Source organism: Myiozetetes cayanensis, unplaced genomic scaffold (assembly GCF_022539395.1).
Source record: "Myiozetetes cayanensis isolate MyiCay16 unplaced genomic scaffold, myiCay2020 scf1, whole genome shotgun sequence".
NCBI lineage: Eukaryota > Metazoa > Chordata > Aves > Passeriformes > Tyrannidae > Myiozetetes > Myiozetetes cayanensis.
The window spans coordinates 86,854,388-86,870,339 of record NW_026086604.1 but is presented as its reverse complement, the minus strand read 5'-3'; the positions used below and the strand labels follow the sequence as shown (position 1 = coordinate 86,870,339).

Sequence of the window (15,952 nt, the reverse complement as noted above, 5' to 3'; positions counted from 1 at the left end):
TCAAAATCTTTTTAATGTCTTATTATTCAACAAAGGAACCCAGGATACAATTTATGCATTTAACTTAAGAAGCAATCAGGGATGAAGCATGTTCTCATTTCCTTTTCCTGTACATCTTCATTTTCAAAGTAAGAACTTTCTACTTTACCAACATACTTCTTTTAGAAAAACTATAAAGTCCACAACCCATTTTAGAAGTATGAAGAAAATCAGAGTGGGCGAGGTGGTTTTTGTTGAGTTTCTTTGTTTTGTTTTGTTTTAATTGCTAAAATGGAATTACAACTTTCAAGGATAAGGCAGAAAAAACACCCTCACTAACAACTTCTCTAAAAGATATACACTAACCTGCCCTTTAAAATGAAGTCATCTGCAGCTATTATACCAGCTAGAATGTGAATTTTGACAAGTCTTCTTTGGCAGTGTTTGATGCCCAAATAAGTGGTCTTATTCTACAGACAAAATATCATTCAAAAAAAGTCAGAAAATCACTCAGGTCAAATATTCATATCAAGTCTGGTTACTTTATTTTTTATCTGTACAGTCAGTTAAAAGAACAGTTAATGATGAAAACAGACAACCACAGAAGCTTTAGGTACAGTATTGTAACACTGAAGAAGCAAGTGACCACACTGAACACATTCTTTATGCTGGTCATTTCCAGACAAAACAAAAGGACATACACAGGTCTAGTTCAGTGTAAAACCTGGTATTAAGCAGCAAGGTGATCACAAATTGCAGCACTGTCACATACAACACAGGTAATTACTGCTTATTCAAAGTTACACAGCCCCTGCAACAATGGTGATATGACTATATTTAAAATAAAAACCCAAAATACATTCAAGAGAATGGCTGCAACAATAAGGCAATAGTTTGAAAAATAGATCCCACTAAACAAAACAAGACCAACTGTGTAACCTGTTGCCTTCATATGATTTCAGACTTGGATGGGTCAATTCAAAGTTAAGTGCTTACCCACCACTAACATTTCGGAAGTACATTGGTAAGAATACCTGAAGACATGAGTGTATTGGACTGCCAGCAATCACAACCCAGGTCTTATCACAAGTACACTTCCACACACACAGCTTCACTTTTACAGGTTTGCATGAAGTGACCTGTACAAAGATTTTATTACGGATTCCTTCAAGAAAAAATATGCATTGACAGAAGACATTAGCATTCCAAAAGTCTTCCAAACCACATTATATAATATATACCTTTGGCCTGCTACTAGTAAGATCATTAAAGTTATATACTAGGCAGACAGCATTATTGGCAGCTATGTCACAACAACATTAAAAAAATAGCATCAGCTGTTTAAAAAAGAAGAGACTGAAAATAACTTTGGAGAGTGAAATGTACACCTACAGACAGCAAGGAAGGGAGAAGGAAGTTGTCTGGCTAAAGCAGATGAGCTACCCAGAGGTTCCACATCCATCTTATTGCATATTTGATCAGTGTCAAACCTACATGGATTTTTCCTTCATTATCTTGCTCCAGAATCTTGATTCTTGCACCTTCAGAGCTACCCTGAACTAGCTATGTATATGGCTGTAACTTCACATTTCTTCACAGCTCCTAGACACAGGGACTAAGTTACTGGTTCTTATCTCAGCCAGCGATACTATAAGCATCAGCCTTTTGCCATCTTCTGTGCGCTATAGTGGAGTGTCAATATCCTATGTCAGTACAAAATAAGTATCTTTATTTGTAAGCCTATATTAGCAAAGCTCAATACAAAGATGGCAGTTTCATAAGAAAAATGGACCAGTACTTGGTTAGCACTGATAAACTGAAAGTCTCACCAGATGACAAGACACTACAGACAGAAGAAAATTGTGACATTAAATTGCGTGAGGCAAACTGAAAGCAGCAGGAAATAGAATCTGATTGTTTTTGCTCAGTTTAAATAAACAGGATTTTTACTAATTAAAAAGAAAGCAAAAAAAACCCACAAAAAAACAACCAACCATCATTAGACATTCCCTTGCTAGCACATAGGATAGAGGAGACTATCAGTATTTCTACATGTGTTTACAGGATATGTGCATAGCCCTGTCTAATCATGCTTCAAAATGTATCCTTATGCTTATACATACACACCAGTAAATAAAACAAAGCCTTTTAGGCTCCAAAGGAAAATCAGGGCTGATGTTACATATTTTAATACTGAAACATCCAGATGATTTTAAGTGAATGCCCTCATTAGCTTTTCAACACTATTCACAGATGACAAATTAAAACATAGAGGCAATAAAAGAGTGCTCTTTTCCCAGATGTAGACCTTCTTGATCAAAAACCAAAATGCTACTGCTTTGAGCCATACAATTGAACCAAAGCACAAGTTTGGAAGCCATAGATTTAAACTTCTTAACAGCTGAAGATACAAGACAATTTTATAGTCCTGATTAAATTTTTATACATGGAACAATTATCCAAACACTACCACATAACCAAACTCTGAGAGAAAACTGAAGCTGTTGAAGACAAGATCTGTTGGTAGTTCTCTCTCATATACACATCAGAGGTGGTTCATGCATGTTCCTCCTCTTTCCAAAATCTCATGCATCAATCTTCAGAGTCGCTGGATAAACAGAAGTGGAGCTCTTCATTCTGAAGTGCAATGTCAAAATAGCTGTATAATTAATTCTCAGAGAAGACAGGAGCAACTGCTTATTACTGGTAAAAATCCTAAAGTCCTCCCGCAAACATGAGGTACCAAATTCACTGCTGTAACACTGTCAAAATGTTACAGAGATGTCTACCAAACCGGTCAGGGTGCCACAACTGATTCCAGGAAAAAAGTGATGTCAGGTACCATATACCTGATTGTAAAGGTGTACAAGGTGAACTAGAGAAGTGCTTAGTATTGAAATACCAAAGATGACACTTCAGAATACTAAACAGGGAGTAGTACATGACCCAGACACCTTCCCATCTCCAACACAAGTTGGACTTGGGAGTAAAAGGTTCGGGAAAAACAAAGAAACCTAGCAGGACTGTTTAACCTGTAACCCTTCTTATGCCAAAACAGGTCTTGCCACCAGATTGCTTTCTTTGCCCCTCCTTGTTTTTTTCTAAAAGGAGATAATAAAAACCTCCAAATCATGTGCATCTAATATTGATTTTTCATATTTCATTTATACTTTTTATATATACAAGAACTTAACTAAAATCTTACTTTAGAATACGTTCTAAAGCAGGATATTCTTTCAACTGTTTTTTAAGTTCATGTGCACTCTCAAGGCTGAAAAAATATATATATATTCATATACGGCTAAGGAAATAAAACTCGATTTCACTATATGTAGTTACAGTGCTGTAAAGAAAAAATAATTTAGAAACTATTTCAAGTCTGAAATGTTTACTATGTTCAGACTAATGCAAAGGCTAACCCTATAGTCCAGGACCTGTTTTTCATCTGCGTGCTGAGATAGGAGCTACAGAAGCTCAGCATTTTTCTGATGGAGATTTCTCTCCAGCCCTCCATTCTTCCAGTATTCTATGACTTGCTGCTGAAGCCCTCCCTGAAGCTCTACTGGAGTGGCATCATACATTGGTAGCTCAGAAGTCAAGGTCCACAGGGTATTAATGTTACCTCTTAAGTCAGTTTTTCAGTAAGATCACACCACTGAACAGTGCAGAGGTGGTTAACCATTCATAGTTACTCGGGAGTTCAGTGGAGTACTTTAAGTCGAGTCTTCTGTGGGTGCCCTTCGCTGTCGAGCTGATTTCTGTCTACTTCTCTGAGGCGAGGGTGGAGTCTCCTGCTCAGCTTCAGTCTCTGAAGGCTCGTTGTCTCCCTGCTGGGACCCCGTATCACCTATCAATTCTCTCAGGAATTTGAATTTAGACAAAAACAATTGCCAGACCACATACCACCCTGCAGGAGAAAGAAAAAAGGAACTGCTTAGTTAACAAATTGATAGTCATTTATCAGGCAAAGTATATCAGAAAAGGGAGAAAAAATTTGACCATCCTCTAATTACCAACCCCAAGAGCCCTCTCCAACATATCCACTCCCTTCTACAGCCCTAGAAACACCAATTCAGCTTGATAAAGTTTGTCCTCATCCAGAAGTAACATTTAAGCTTCAGGAAAGGACCTACTCATTCCAAATTGAACTGCCACAGCAAGTAGTAGGTGGATGATAACATCACACAGATAAAGGTCTTAACCATCAGGAGAGAAGGAATTCCTATGGCTATATCAAAACAAGGACTTGGGATCCATTACACACGTACTGTATAAACGCAGCACTAGAATTTCTACCCGCAGCAAACACTTCATTATGAAAATCACACTTTAAAAGCTGCATTACGTAATCGCTATTAAGCACACTTGCTGAGAGCTTCAAATTAATACCATGTTTTATAATAAATCCTCTTCTGAAATGCACAAGGTCTTCTTATGTTCACTGAAAGACCACATCCCCCAAATTCAAAGAGTTCCCTCACCACGAACAAATCCCACTAAAGTAAAATTAACATTCTCTGGTAAATTTAAGTTCTGCTCTACTGCTAAAATGTTCTAGGTCACAAAATTACCCAACTAAACAGTTGAGATTTCAGAATCTCTCTTCAAAATACTGAGATTTCAGAATCTCTCTTAAAAAATATTTAAGATTCGCCTCCTGGCCTCTCACTTGTCTAAGTGTTTGTCTAACAGGTAGCCAAGGAACTTAAAAAAACTGATACATATTTATCTAAACCTAAACAAAAATTTTCATTTTAAAAGATCTCCCTTTTATCTATGTATATAGTTCAAGAGAGTCTTATGCAGCTAAAAACCACTGATATCCCTTTCCCTCTAGCTAACCAGTCAAGTTTCATCACCCACAGAACAGGAAATCAACTTCTCTGTGAAATACACAGTTAAGTGGAGGAAAATTTAAACAGCTATTTGAAAACAAATGCTATACAACCATCATTTGCACCACCAAAACTCACCTGTCCTGCATAGAGCTATTGATTAATAGCCCCATTCTCTGTTCAGAAGGTCTTGCTAGCTATTCGAATCTATACTGCTGACCTATTCAAATATTAAGAGCCTTATTTTACCCATTCTCCCAAGTACACAGCTCTCATCAGAAACAGACTTCTGAGCACGGACAATGGGGACATATTAGAAAAGGCGGAGAAAGACTAATAAGTGACACTTGTATAGCCACAGCACCACTGTATTTTCTCTTCTGTAACCAGACCTTAGGACAAAGTGAGATCCCACCCTTCCTTTTCCACCTGGAATACTTTTCACATCCTGCAGGTTTTTGATTTCCATATTTTCTCTGCTGATGCTGAAAGTTGGAGAAAAGCTTTTATATGACAACCTTTTATATGACAATCTAAATTAATTCCTAAAGCTTACACAAGTATTTCCTTTCCATGAACACCTAAACCTTCAAATGACTTGTGACTAAACTGAATCTGAAAGTTGCTTCCATTGAAGGGTATTTCAGCTCTCTGCGACCTCCAATGCTTTGTGTATTCTGAAGACCTAAAATCAATCCATTCTTCTTATGCGTACAAACATCATTATGTTTGCACAAACATTATTATACAAATTTCCAAAAGCCATGCTTGTTTCTACAGGAAAGAAATGCATAAAATGCTCCAAGTAAATACAGGGCACTTGCAAGAAAGTGCAGAATATTGCAAGCTGTTTAAAAATGCCTTCAACTCCCCAATTTGTTGACAGAGACAAAGTCTGAGACACTTGACTTAGAAAGTGCATGAGAAGTACATTCTACTAAATCCACTTAAACACATGGTGGGGGGAAATCTAAGCCCCAATTTTTTTCTTGGCATTGCACTTCTACTTGGCTGTTTAAAATCCTAACTAAAACACCTACAGTGTGAATTATCAAGAGACATATTACTTCCAGAGAACACCACAGGGAGGACGGAGGGAGGAGGATGAGCCAAAAATATTCAGGGCGTTCCCAGAAGAGTTATAGGACACTTTACAGAAGCGTGACTTGAATATTTTTGGTGTCAATAAATACTTCTTAAAGGGAGGTATTTTAACTTAAGATAAATAAAGCGAACCACATGCTTCCTCTACCACTGCAAACAGGCTACTAAACACAGAGAATTACTACGGGGTGTGTGGTGAGAAATACTAAAGAACATTCAAAGTTCATTCACACTCTCAAGAAAAACAGCACTAAGCAACACTGACATCAGACCAAACACAGTGTTTCATCTGATGAGTTAGAGAGCACAAAGGTCTAAATATCCAAAACACCGAGTACCATAAGCAGACTTTAGACCTCTCTACCTCAAGATTACAAACAAGACAGTGTAAGTAATAAGCCAACAAGACTGGTTATAGTAGACAAACAACCAGACCAATGATAAATGATAACAGGTAAGTGAACAAACCACAATGTAGTGGATTGAAAAGAAAACTATGACAGGCTTAGCCAAAGGTAATAGTGGGAGGGCAACCTCATAAGATCTCCCTGCCTGTACCAGAGACATTTAGGTACAAAGCAATCAAAGCAGAAAGATTTTTTTCTTTTCATTTGCTCTCATTATTGTGCCAGCTTGGGCAGAAAGTTAAAAAAAATCCCAATAAACATGCTTGTCTGAATCAAGTTAAGACTGCCTCTTCAGCTGAGACTCCCCGTCGCCTCACTGCTACTAAACAAATAAGAATTTCCTTGGAAATAATCAGAGTACTAAAGAACAAGTTATTCTGGGTAAGAGAAAATCTCTCCAGCAACAGTATCAACTAAATACATCATTAAACAAAACCGCACACACAGAGACAAAGCCTGGAGGCAGATTCACAGTACTGAGTTACCTCTGATTAAGACAATGTATTTTCTAAAAATTTCTCATCCTCTTAAGAACATTGCAAAATGTTAACACCCGGCACCATGCCATATCAAGGAACTGTAAGTTACATCATTGTGTATTTCAAAAAAGAAAATAATTGTAAAGTAATTTAAAATACACACACAAAAAATGAAATACATTATATTTATAAATACATCAATAGCAAATGGAGGGACAAGGAAAACCTCCATTCTTTATTGGACATGGGGGGCAACATTATTACCAAAGATGAGGAACAGGCTGAGGTACTTAACAACTTCTTTGCCTCAGTTTTCAACAATAAGACAGGCTGTCAGGACAACCAGCCTCCTGAGCTGGTAGACAGGGACCAGGGTCTGAATAGCACCACTGTAATCGGGGAGGATGCAGTTCCAGGCCGTGAGCACAAACCACCTGTAGTCATGTTTGTGCTTTGACTCCACTCACCTGCTGAGCCACTTGGATCCTCACAAGTCTATGGGACCAGATGGGATCCACCCTAGGGTGATGAGGGAGCTTGCGGAAGAGCTCGCCAAGCCGCTCTCCATCATTTATTACCAGTCCTGGCTCACCAGGGACATCCCAGATAACTGGAAGTTGAACATGACGCCCATCCATTAAGATGGGCTAGAAGCAGGATCCAGGAAACTACAGGCCTGTCAACCTGACTTCAGTGCCCACCAAGGTCATGGAGAAGATCACGTTGAGTACAATCACATGGCACCTACAGGATGGACAAGGGATCAGACCCAGCCAGCACAGGTTTAGGAAGGGCAGGTCCTGATCTCCTTTTAGGATCACGTGACCCGCCTGGTGGATGAAGGGAAGGCTGTGGATGTGTCTATCTGGACTTTAGCAAAGTCTTCGACACTGTCTCCCATAATATACTCCTGGAAAAGCTGGCAGCCCATGGCTTGGACAGGGGCACTCTGTGCTGGGTTAGGAACTGGCTGTAGGGTCGGGCCCAGAGAGTGCTGGTGAACGGGGCTGCATCCAGCTGGCGGCCGGTCACCAGTGGTGTCCCCCAGGGATCAGTGCTGGGCCCAGTTCTGTTTAACATCTTTACTGATGATCTGGATGAGGGGATTGAGTCCATCATGATCAAATTTGCAGACGACACCAAGGTGGGGTGGATTGTTGGTCTGCTGGAGCATAGGAGGGCTCTGCAGAGGGACCTGGATAGGCTGGATGGATGGGCCAAATCCAATAGTACAAGACGTAACAAGGTGCTCCCTGCAGCGCTACAGCTGGGGACAGAGTGGCCGGAGAGCAGCCAGGCGGAAAGGGACCAGGGAGTTTGGATTGACAGGAAGTGGAACATGAGCCAGCAGTGTGCCCAGGTGGCCAAGAAGGCCAATGGCATCCTGGCCTGCATCAAGAACAGTGTGGCCAGCAGGACCAGGGAAGTGATTTTTCCATCCCTTGTACTCAGCACTGGTGAGGCCACACCTTGAGTATTGTATCCAGTTCTGGGCCCCTCTGTTCAGGAAGGATATTGAGATGCTGGAGCAGGTCCAGAGAAGAGCAACCAGGCTGGTGAAGGGACTTCAGCACAAGTCCTGTATGGAGCAGCTGAGGGAGCTGGGGTTGTTTAGCCTGCAGAGGAGGAGGCTCAGGGGAGACCTCATCACTCTCTACAACTCCCTGAAAGGAGGTCATAGCCAAGTGGGGGTTGGTCTTTTCTCCTAAGCAACCAGCAGTAAGATAAGAGAGCACAGTCTTAAGCTGTGCCAGTGGAGGTTTAGGTTGGATATTAGGAAGAAGTTCTTCACACAAAGGGTGACTGGGCATTGGAATGGGCTGTCCAGTGAGATGGTAGAGTTACCATCCCTGGAGGCGTTTAAGAAAAGACTGGATGTGGCACTCAGTGCCATGGTCTTGGATCATAGGTTGGACTCCATGATCTCAGAGGTCCTTTCCAAACTAGTTGACTCTGTGATGCTGTAAAATGGACATTTCTATGCGTTCTTGTCTGTACATGGCTCAGTTTAGCTTTGTAGTTTTTCTGCTGCAGAGCTCTTTCTGGACAGGTAACCAACACTATCAGTTTACAAATCAAACACTTCCACTTCAGGTAAGCTGCTCTCAAAGAAGTCCTACTGGTTTAGCTTCACCACACACAAAGTTATTTGATTAGAACCAGTCTTCCACTCCTTGCTTTATTTTTTTTTTGGCCATTTGATTTACTTCTTCAAATCATCCTTGGCATGATTGAACCTGTGGAATCCAAACAGCACACCCACAGTATGCCTTCAGCAAGCAAGCAGTGATGACATGCAGACTATAATATATAATGTATCTACATTAGGTGGTGAGAGAAGTTGCCTCTAACAGTAGTAAGCCAGATCAAACAGTACATCACTGCAGTGCAAAGCAGTGGCTCTAGCTCTTGCTCTAGCAGATACTTGAATCCAGAGTTGCAAAATCCAATCTACCACAAACAGTATTTTGCATTTAGATAAAATAGCAGCTCCCAGCCTTGCAGAGTTTAGTACTCACTAAAAACTGGGAGCTACTGTCTCATTTAAAATGCCACAGCCAGGTGCTATCCAAAGTATTTTAGCCACATCTGGCATTGTGCCATCAGTATGTCAACCCCTCTCTTATAAATCACGATGCAATGTATTTGTGAAGGTGGGACCATGAGTCAAAGTTTCTTTTACTGACTCATAAGCAGATGTATGTAACATCTTAAACAGATTTTATGATTTCACTAGGCTTCATTAAAACTACCCTTTCTGTTACTTCTCACGCCAGCTCTTCCTTCTTTGTAATGGGGAAAGAAATATGGTGATCCAACTACAGTGTTACTCCCCCTCATCAAAATGGTATGACTCTCAGGTCCATCTATTTCATTCACCCTACACTGGCATGTACAAGCAACAGCTAACAGAGGGTTTTCTTTATTGGAGCACATTTTCCTCTTCCATTTGAATCAGGAAGAGCAAACAAAACAAAAACCCCAGGGCTAATATGGAGCACTTGGGAAAAGCAACCTGATTTTTCTTATGTGAGATACAAATGAAACCAAGAAAGGAAGGATGGTGATCCAGTAAGAGCACACGACAGAGCCTGAAGATCTGTCTTCTCGTTTTGACCCTGCTATGGAATTCCTGTGCAATCTAGTGAGATCATTTTTCCTCTGTATCCCTACTGATCTGAAAATAGGATCCTATTACTCCAGAGCATGAGAATTAATTTAGGGCCAGGGTATCACCAAAGTGAATGCTGCCTATATTCAAATGCTGAAGTGTCCATCAGAGAAAATCCTAAGCAGCTACAGCTGCAAAACAAATGAGCATGGAGCTTTAGATGCTAACCTACGATTTGGGAGAACAGGGTTCTACTCTGAGCTCTGTGTCAAATGACTTATGTGACCATGGACAAGTCACTTCATCTATATCTTTAAAATGGTGGATAGTTTTGCTATGGAGAGCATCAGACTGAAGGAAGCAAGTTGTACTTTGACACTGGAATAACAGAAGACATCAGCTGACACAGCACTTGGATCTGCACAGCTCCTTAAACCTAGTCCCATTTAATGCAACACTCCGCCACTTTCTGCTTCCTGACTGATCAAAAGGAAACTTGCACTCTTCCAATCTCCCATTTATAACAGTTTCAAAACTCAACTTCAAATTAAAGGGTACTTTCTCTTTATTAGTGGTCTAATCAAGCATGACTTTCCTCATCTGTTACAGGTATTTCACATGAATCAGTCATTTAAGATAGTTACAAAACTGTTTAAACAAAGCATTAAAGAAAAGTTATTCAGGCAGAATTTAGGGCTCAAATCTTTTCCCATCTGCAACCAAATTCAGACTTGTGAAGAGAAAAACACATTCATTTCAGCACTTTCAGTTACGAGTTTTTTATTTTAAGGTTGTATCTCTCAAACCGCATCTCATTAGTCCCTCTTGCCAAATGAGGTGAATGCTTCCATCTGTTCCACAGAAGGCACTTCTGCAATTTCACATGGCTCCATGCACTACTACACTGGGATTATAAAACAAATACACAGAGGTAAGCAATAGTAGAGTTCACCTTGGCTGGTATTTTATCTTATCCTATATCCTTGACTATGCATGAGTTCCTCCCATCAGCAGAGGAACACGGAATACATAAGATCACCAGAGGCAACAATAAGATCACCAGAGACAGAAAAACAGAAAGACTGGGAATAAAAAAAGTGGAAGCAAGTTATCTTAGCTGGACTTTTAAAAGAGTAACTGAAAATCTGCTATGTTTACAGCCCCTCAGTGGTTTCTGTGTCAGATGTGATCAGTTTACAAATAGAGACACTGCTAGCTGCAAGCCTTCCGTGCTTCCTAGCTAATTCAGATTAACACTGAAATTAGCAGTTGTAAGCATCCAGAAATATTTAAAAGAAATCAGGTCATTAATTAAAAGTACTTTTACAGACATAAGTGTCTAATTCAGGCATAAACATTTGCTTTTCACATGGCTGAAGAACTAGTCAAAACAACTTCTGATAATTGGTGCTCTGAATTTTGTCTTTTCACTTTTAGAAAAAAAGTGAATTTTTCTGCCCATTATATAAATTTTGATAGCACTTATCAAACTTCATACTTGTTATGGGCAGCAGAAATCCACATGATCCTAGGATGTCTCCTGGATATTTAAATTTATTGTTCTCTGCAAGCAATCACACCACAAGTCCTTTATACATGCCACTCAAAATCCAAGTTTCATCTCTTTAGGCTCTTGACCCTCTAAGTCCTTTTCATAAGGTTGTTTCAGCACTTCTCATCAGATGGCTGCAAAATATTTTTATAATCAGATCAAGCTTACTCAAGATTATATCCAGTCATTCTTATGTCAGATTTGTCCATTATCTTGTATGTCTTGATGGCTGGCATTTACTCATATCCTGTCAGACACCTTCCCCACAGGTCTCTATTCTTTACAGTCTGCTGGCCTTCTCAGGGACTGGGAAACTACCTATCACTAGCAGAGATAAACAACTGAATTGAAAGTAGCTTGTATTCAGTTTTTTCTAGTAGTGGTCTTAATAATGTTTTCCTTAAATATTTTCCATGGCAAGAGAGCTAGAAGTGTACCAATATTAATTAATTAATATACGCTGTATGATAGAAAAAGAATTACAAATAATGTAAATAATTATCAAATCCTATTAAGTCACTTTTAGCAGGATAATAGTTCAAATCCCTCCCCAAAATAAAAAAACAATGAACACGTCAGCTTCCTGTGTTCAATACTTTTGAAAACTAGATGACTTGAAGCAATCATTTTATAAACTCTGACACTGTTGAAAGCAAAATACAATGAAGGATTCAATGCAAAGTATTCAGTGAATTTAAGATGAATGGACAATATGTAATTCCAAACTGCTAAGTATACACAAGCCACTTAAAAATAAAGTCATTTATTAATTACTTTTGTTCTCTTTAAGCAAGAAAGCACTAGGCAAATATTTATGTTAGTAGGCAAAGTTAGATGCCTAGAATTTCAATTCCATTTGTCACATACAGAGAAAAGCAGAAAGGCCTGAAGAAAATGATCCTTGCTTCTGACTTTGAATAGCACGTTGCAAAATCCTACTAATCTTTCAACAAGACAGTAAGCAAAGACCTCCTGTGCACACTTTGAAAACACAAAAACCCTAGCAAGTACCAACCTTCATCTTCTAAAAGATGAAAAGTGGCCAGTCAACACCTAACGGGGGTAGAGAAACTTGAATAAATATCCACTTAGGTCACTGTTTAGTCTGTAACAATGGACAGTACAGGACATGAAGGAAAAGAGCACAAGACCAAGTCACGTGCAGCCTTGAAGTTCCAGTTATGTGTAATTTCACAAATTTCCTCCCCCAAGATTTAGCACTATTGCTTAAATCTGCTGACCTTTTTTCCGTGAACTTTGAATGAGAGAAGTTTCAGCATCCAAAATATTCTTCGTTAATGAACCTGCAATTTATTTCCCCACTGTAAAAGAATCTTTTTGTTTTATGCCCGTTGCTTCACCATTTAACTTCATGGACTCCAACTGCTCTGCGATGGTGAAATTTCACAACCATTTGCACTTAACCTTTGACATGACACTCAGTGTTATAACCATCACCCTTCCTCCAGTCACCTACTTTCCAGGCTAGACAGATCTAACCTGTTAAGAGTCTCTTCACGCAGAAGTCATTTCACAGCTCTCAAAACAGAATCATAGAACAGTTTAGGAAACTCTGTCTTTCAAAAACAAAATAGGATTTTATTTAACTTTAACAAGAAAATACACCATTTGAGACACAAACACGTGGAGGATTCCTATAGCAATATAATAACATTTTCTATTTTATTTCAAGCTTCTAATGTTTGATTTTCCTGTATCCTTGCTACAAAGCATTAAACACATATTTTGGAGAAATGCTTGCAATTACTTGAGCTGATCCTTTTTTTGGGATACCAACAGCTCAGTTTTAATCTATTATATTTCTCTACATAAATTAAGCACATATACATTTCACACTTTCTATATGCATTACTTCATACATGTTAGTATTGGACTTCACTATCCAGTCTCTTGATACTGCAAAATCTTTTCACAATGCTTTGTCATCTTGACTACAATTAACTTTTTTTTTTTTTTAAAGTATTACATGTCAGCTGACTCTTCACTTTGCTCCCTCAGTTTTTTAGAAGCCACTTATAAACACCCTGGGTTTGTAAATCTCACAAGCTTTTCATCACAGACTATGTCCTAGTTTGAGTTTGTTGGTTTGGGACTTTTTGAGAGCTCCAAGCTCAGCATATTTGTCGCACCACACACACACTGAACTGCTGATTTCTTCCAAGAACTCCAACAGACCTGCAAGTTATACCTCCCATTGAAATAACCCTTCTCTCTGCACATTAAAAAACAAAACAAAACAAACCAAAAAAACACAACACAAAACCACAAAACAAACAAACAAACAAAACAAACAAAAAACAAGCTCTGGATCATAGAATCATAGGATCATCAAGATCAGAAGAGATCTTTAAGATCATCCAGTCCAACTGGTCACCCAGCACTGCCACTGTAACCTGCAAATCACTAAACCATCACCCAGCACTCGATCCAGATGCCTCTTAAACACTTCCACGGAAGGTGACTCCAACATCTCCCTGGGCATCCTATTTCGATGCCTGACCACTCTATCACTGAATAAAATTTTTCCTAGTATCTCCTCTGATTCTCCCCTCTCAGCTTAAGGCCATTTCCTTTGGTCCTCTCACTGCAGGCACGGTAGAAGAGATGGGCCCCCACCTCACCACAACCTCCTTTCAGGTAGTTGTAGGGAGCGATCCTACATCCCTGAGCCTCCTCAATCCACAAAAGAAGAAACCTCCTAAGCGCTGCTCTCAGTCCTTGCGAGCAAACAGATGTCAGAAGCAGAGGGATGCCAGCTGGAAGTTTACTTCTTGCTCTCACCGGCATTTCAGACCCACTCATGTACAAGCCGCACAGGGTGACTGCCCAGGGGTCCGAGGGCGAGTGAAGCCGTTCAGTTTCAGAGGAAACACCGAAATAACCCGAATCAAGGCTCTGGGAGCGTGTCAAGACTCGGAACGGCTCGGGGACAAAGAGAAGAGGGCGCTGCGCAGCACACACGCTCCCCACGCCCCGGGGCACAGCTCGCCCTTCCATTCCCCCCCAGTCAATCCCCAATGGGGAAGCGGCACAGACCGCGGACCCGGCGCGGGGGGTGCGAGGGCGGGCGGTGAGCACCAGCCCCGCCAGGAGCGCCCCCCGCCCCGAGCTCCCCCGCTCACCGCACAGCATGAAGAGCAGCACGCAGGCGAGCGTGGCCACGATCACCAGCAGGGTCAGCCCGATGCTCTGCCACATGGCGCGGCCGGGGGCAGCCGAGAGGAGCCGCGCCGGGCCGGCGGCCGCGGCAGCCCCGCTCCTGCTGCTCCTGCCCCTCCTCCTCCTGCTCCTGCCCCGACCCGGCGCCGCGGCGGGGCGGGGCGGGGCTGAGAGCGCCGAGCGATGGCGTATGGCCGCCCACGAGTCCTGCCGGGAGCTGTAGTTCTTCTGCCCATACACCCGGCCGGACTGGGAGAGGGACGCCCGCCGGCGGGGACTACAAGTCCCGGCGTGCCGTGCGGCGCGGTGAGGGGCGGTGGGGATGGCGCGGGGCGGTGAGGGCTGTGCGGGACCGGGGGGAGCGGCTGGTGCGGCAGCACCGGGGGGCGGCCGCGGCTGAGGCCCTGAGCGGGGCAGAGCCCCCGGGACAGACGGGTGCCCCTGCGGGGGCTTGGATCGGTGATTCCAGGCCAGGGTGGATGGGTCTCTAAGCGACCTGGTCTAGCGGCAGGTGTCCCTGTCCACGGCAGGGAGGTTGCAACCTGGGTGGCCTTTAAGGTCCCTCCCAACCCAAGCCGTTCTGTGATTCCGCGATTTTATGGTTCTGTGATTGAGATTTACGGATGGGGCAACCGGATCTCTTAATCCCTCTTCTTCCCTTCTGCCGTTCCTGCCCTTGCTTCCTCTCAGTGCGATCCATAAGGGGACAGCAGGAATATCCAGGCCTCAGCCAAGGCAGCGGTTCCACACCTGTGCCACGTTAGCATGTTCCGAATTCCATGTGACCTTGGCTTTTGCCCTCTGTTGACATCTGGTGCCACTTCAAAGCTGGCCACCCCCACTTAAGGGAAATCTGAGGAAATAATGTCTCCAGGAACTGTGAGATAATCTTGATTGTGATATGGACTTTGCCGTTAGCACTGGAATAAAGTTATAACTTTCCTTTGTAGTGTAAAAGAAGCTGGTTAATGTTTCTAAAACTACTGAGAACATGTGTATAAATCACAGAGTACAGAAGCTTAATTTCCTGCGAGATACCACTATTGCAGTGAGACATCAGAGAAAGTCCAGTTCTCCTCTGTGTGTATTTTGTACAGTATTTAAAAATCTCCCCTTTTAAGTGAAGCTAAAAATTCTTGCATTTCCTGATCTCTGAGCATGCCACATGCCTTCTCCTTTGAAGATACCTGTAAACCAAAATTACCTGCGCATGCAGACCCCCATCCACATCCTTAAATTTGCTGTCACTTCACCAAATCAAACTAGAGTTCTCTCTTTCCGTTCCTATCCGTCTTTCTCAAAAT

General features: G+C 41.6%; 1 protein-coding gene across 1 annotated transcript; it reads right to left on the bottom strand.

Moving 5' to 3' along the window:
• Positions 1–501: 501 nt before the first annotated feature.
• On the bottom strand, positions 502–14,791 carry SMIM13 (small integral membrane protein 13). The gene is made up of 2 exons (XM_050317375.1): positions 14,612–14,791; positions 502–3,886 (listed from the first exon to the last, which is right to left on the bottom strand). The coding sequence occupies exons 1-2, from the start codon at positions 14,685–14,687 to the stop codon at positions 3,693–3,695; spliced, it is 270 nt and encodes an 89-aa protein (XP_050173332.1). The 5' UTR covers positions 14,688–14,791; the 3' UTR covers positions 502–3,692.
• Between the last annotated feature and the right edge of the window lie 1,161 nt (positions 14,792–15,952).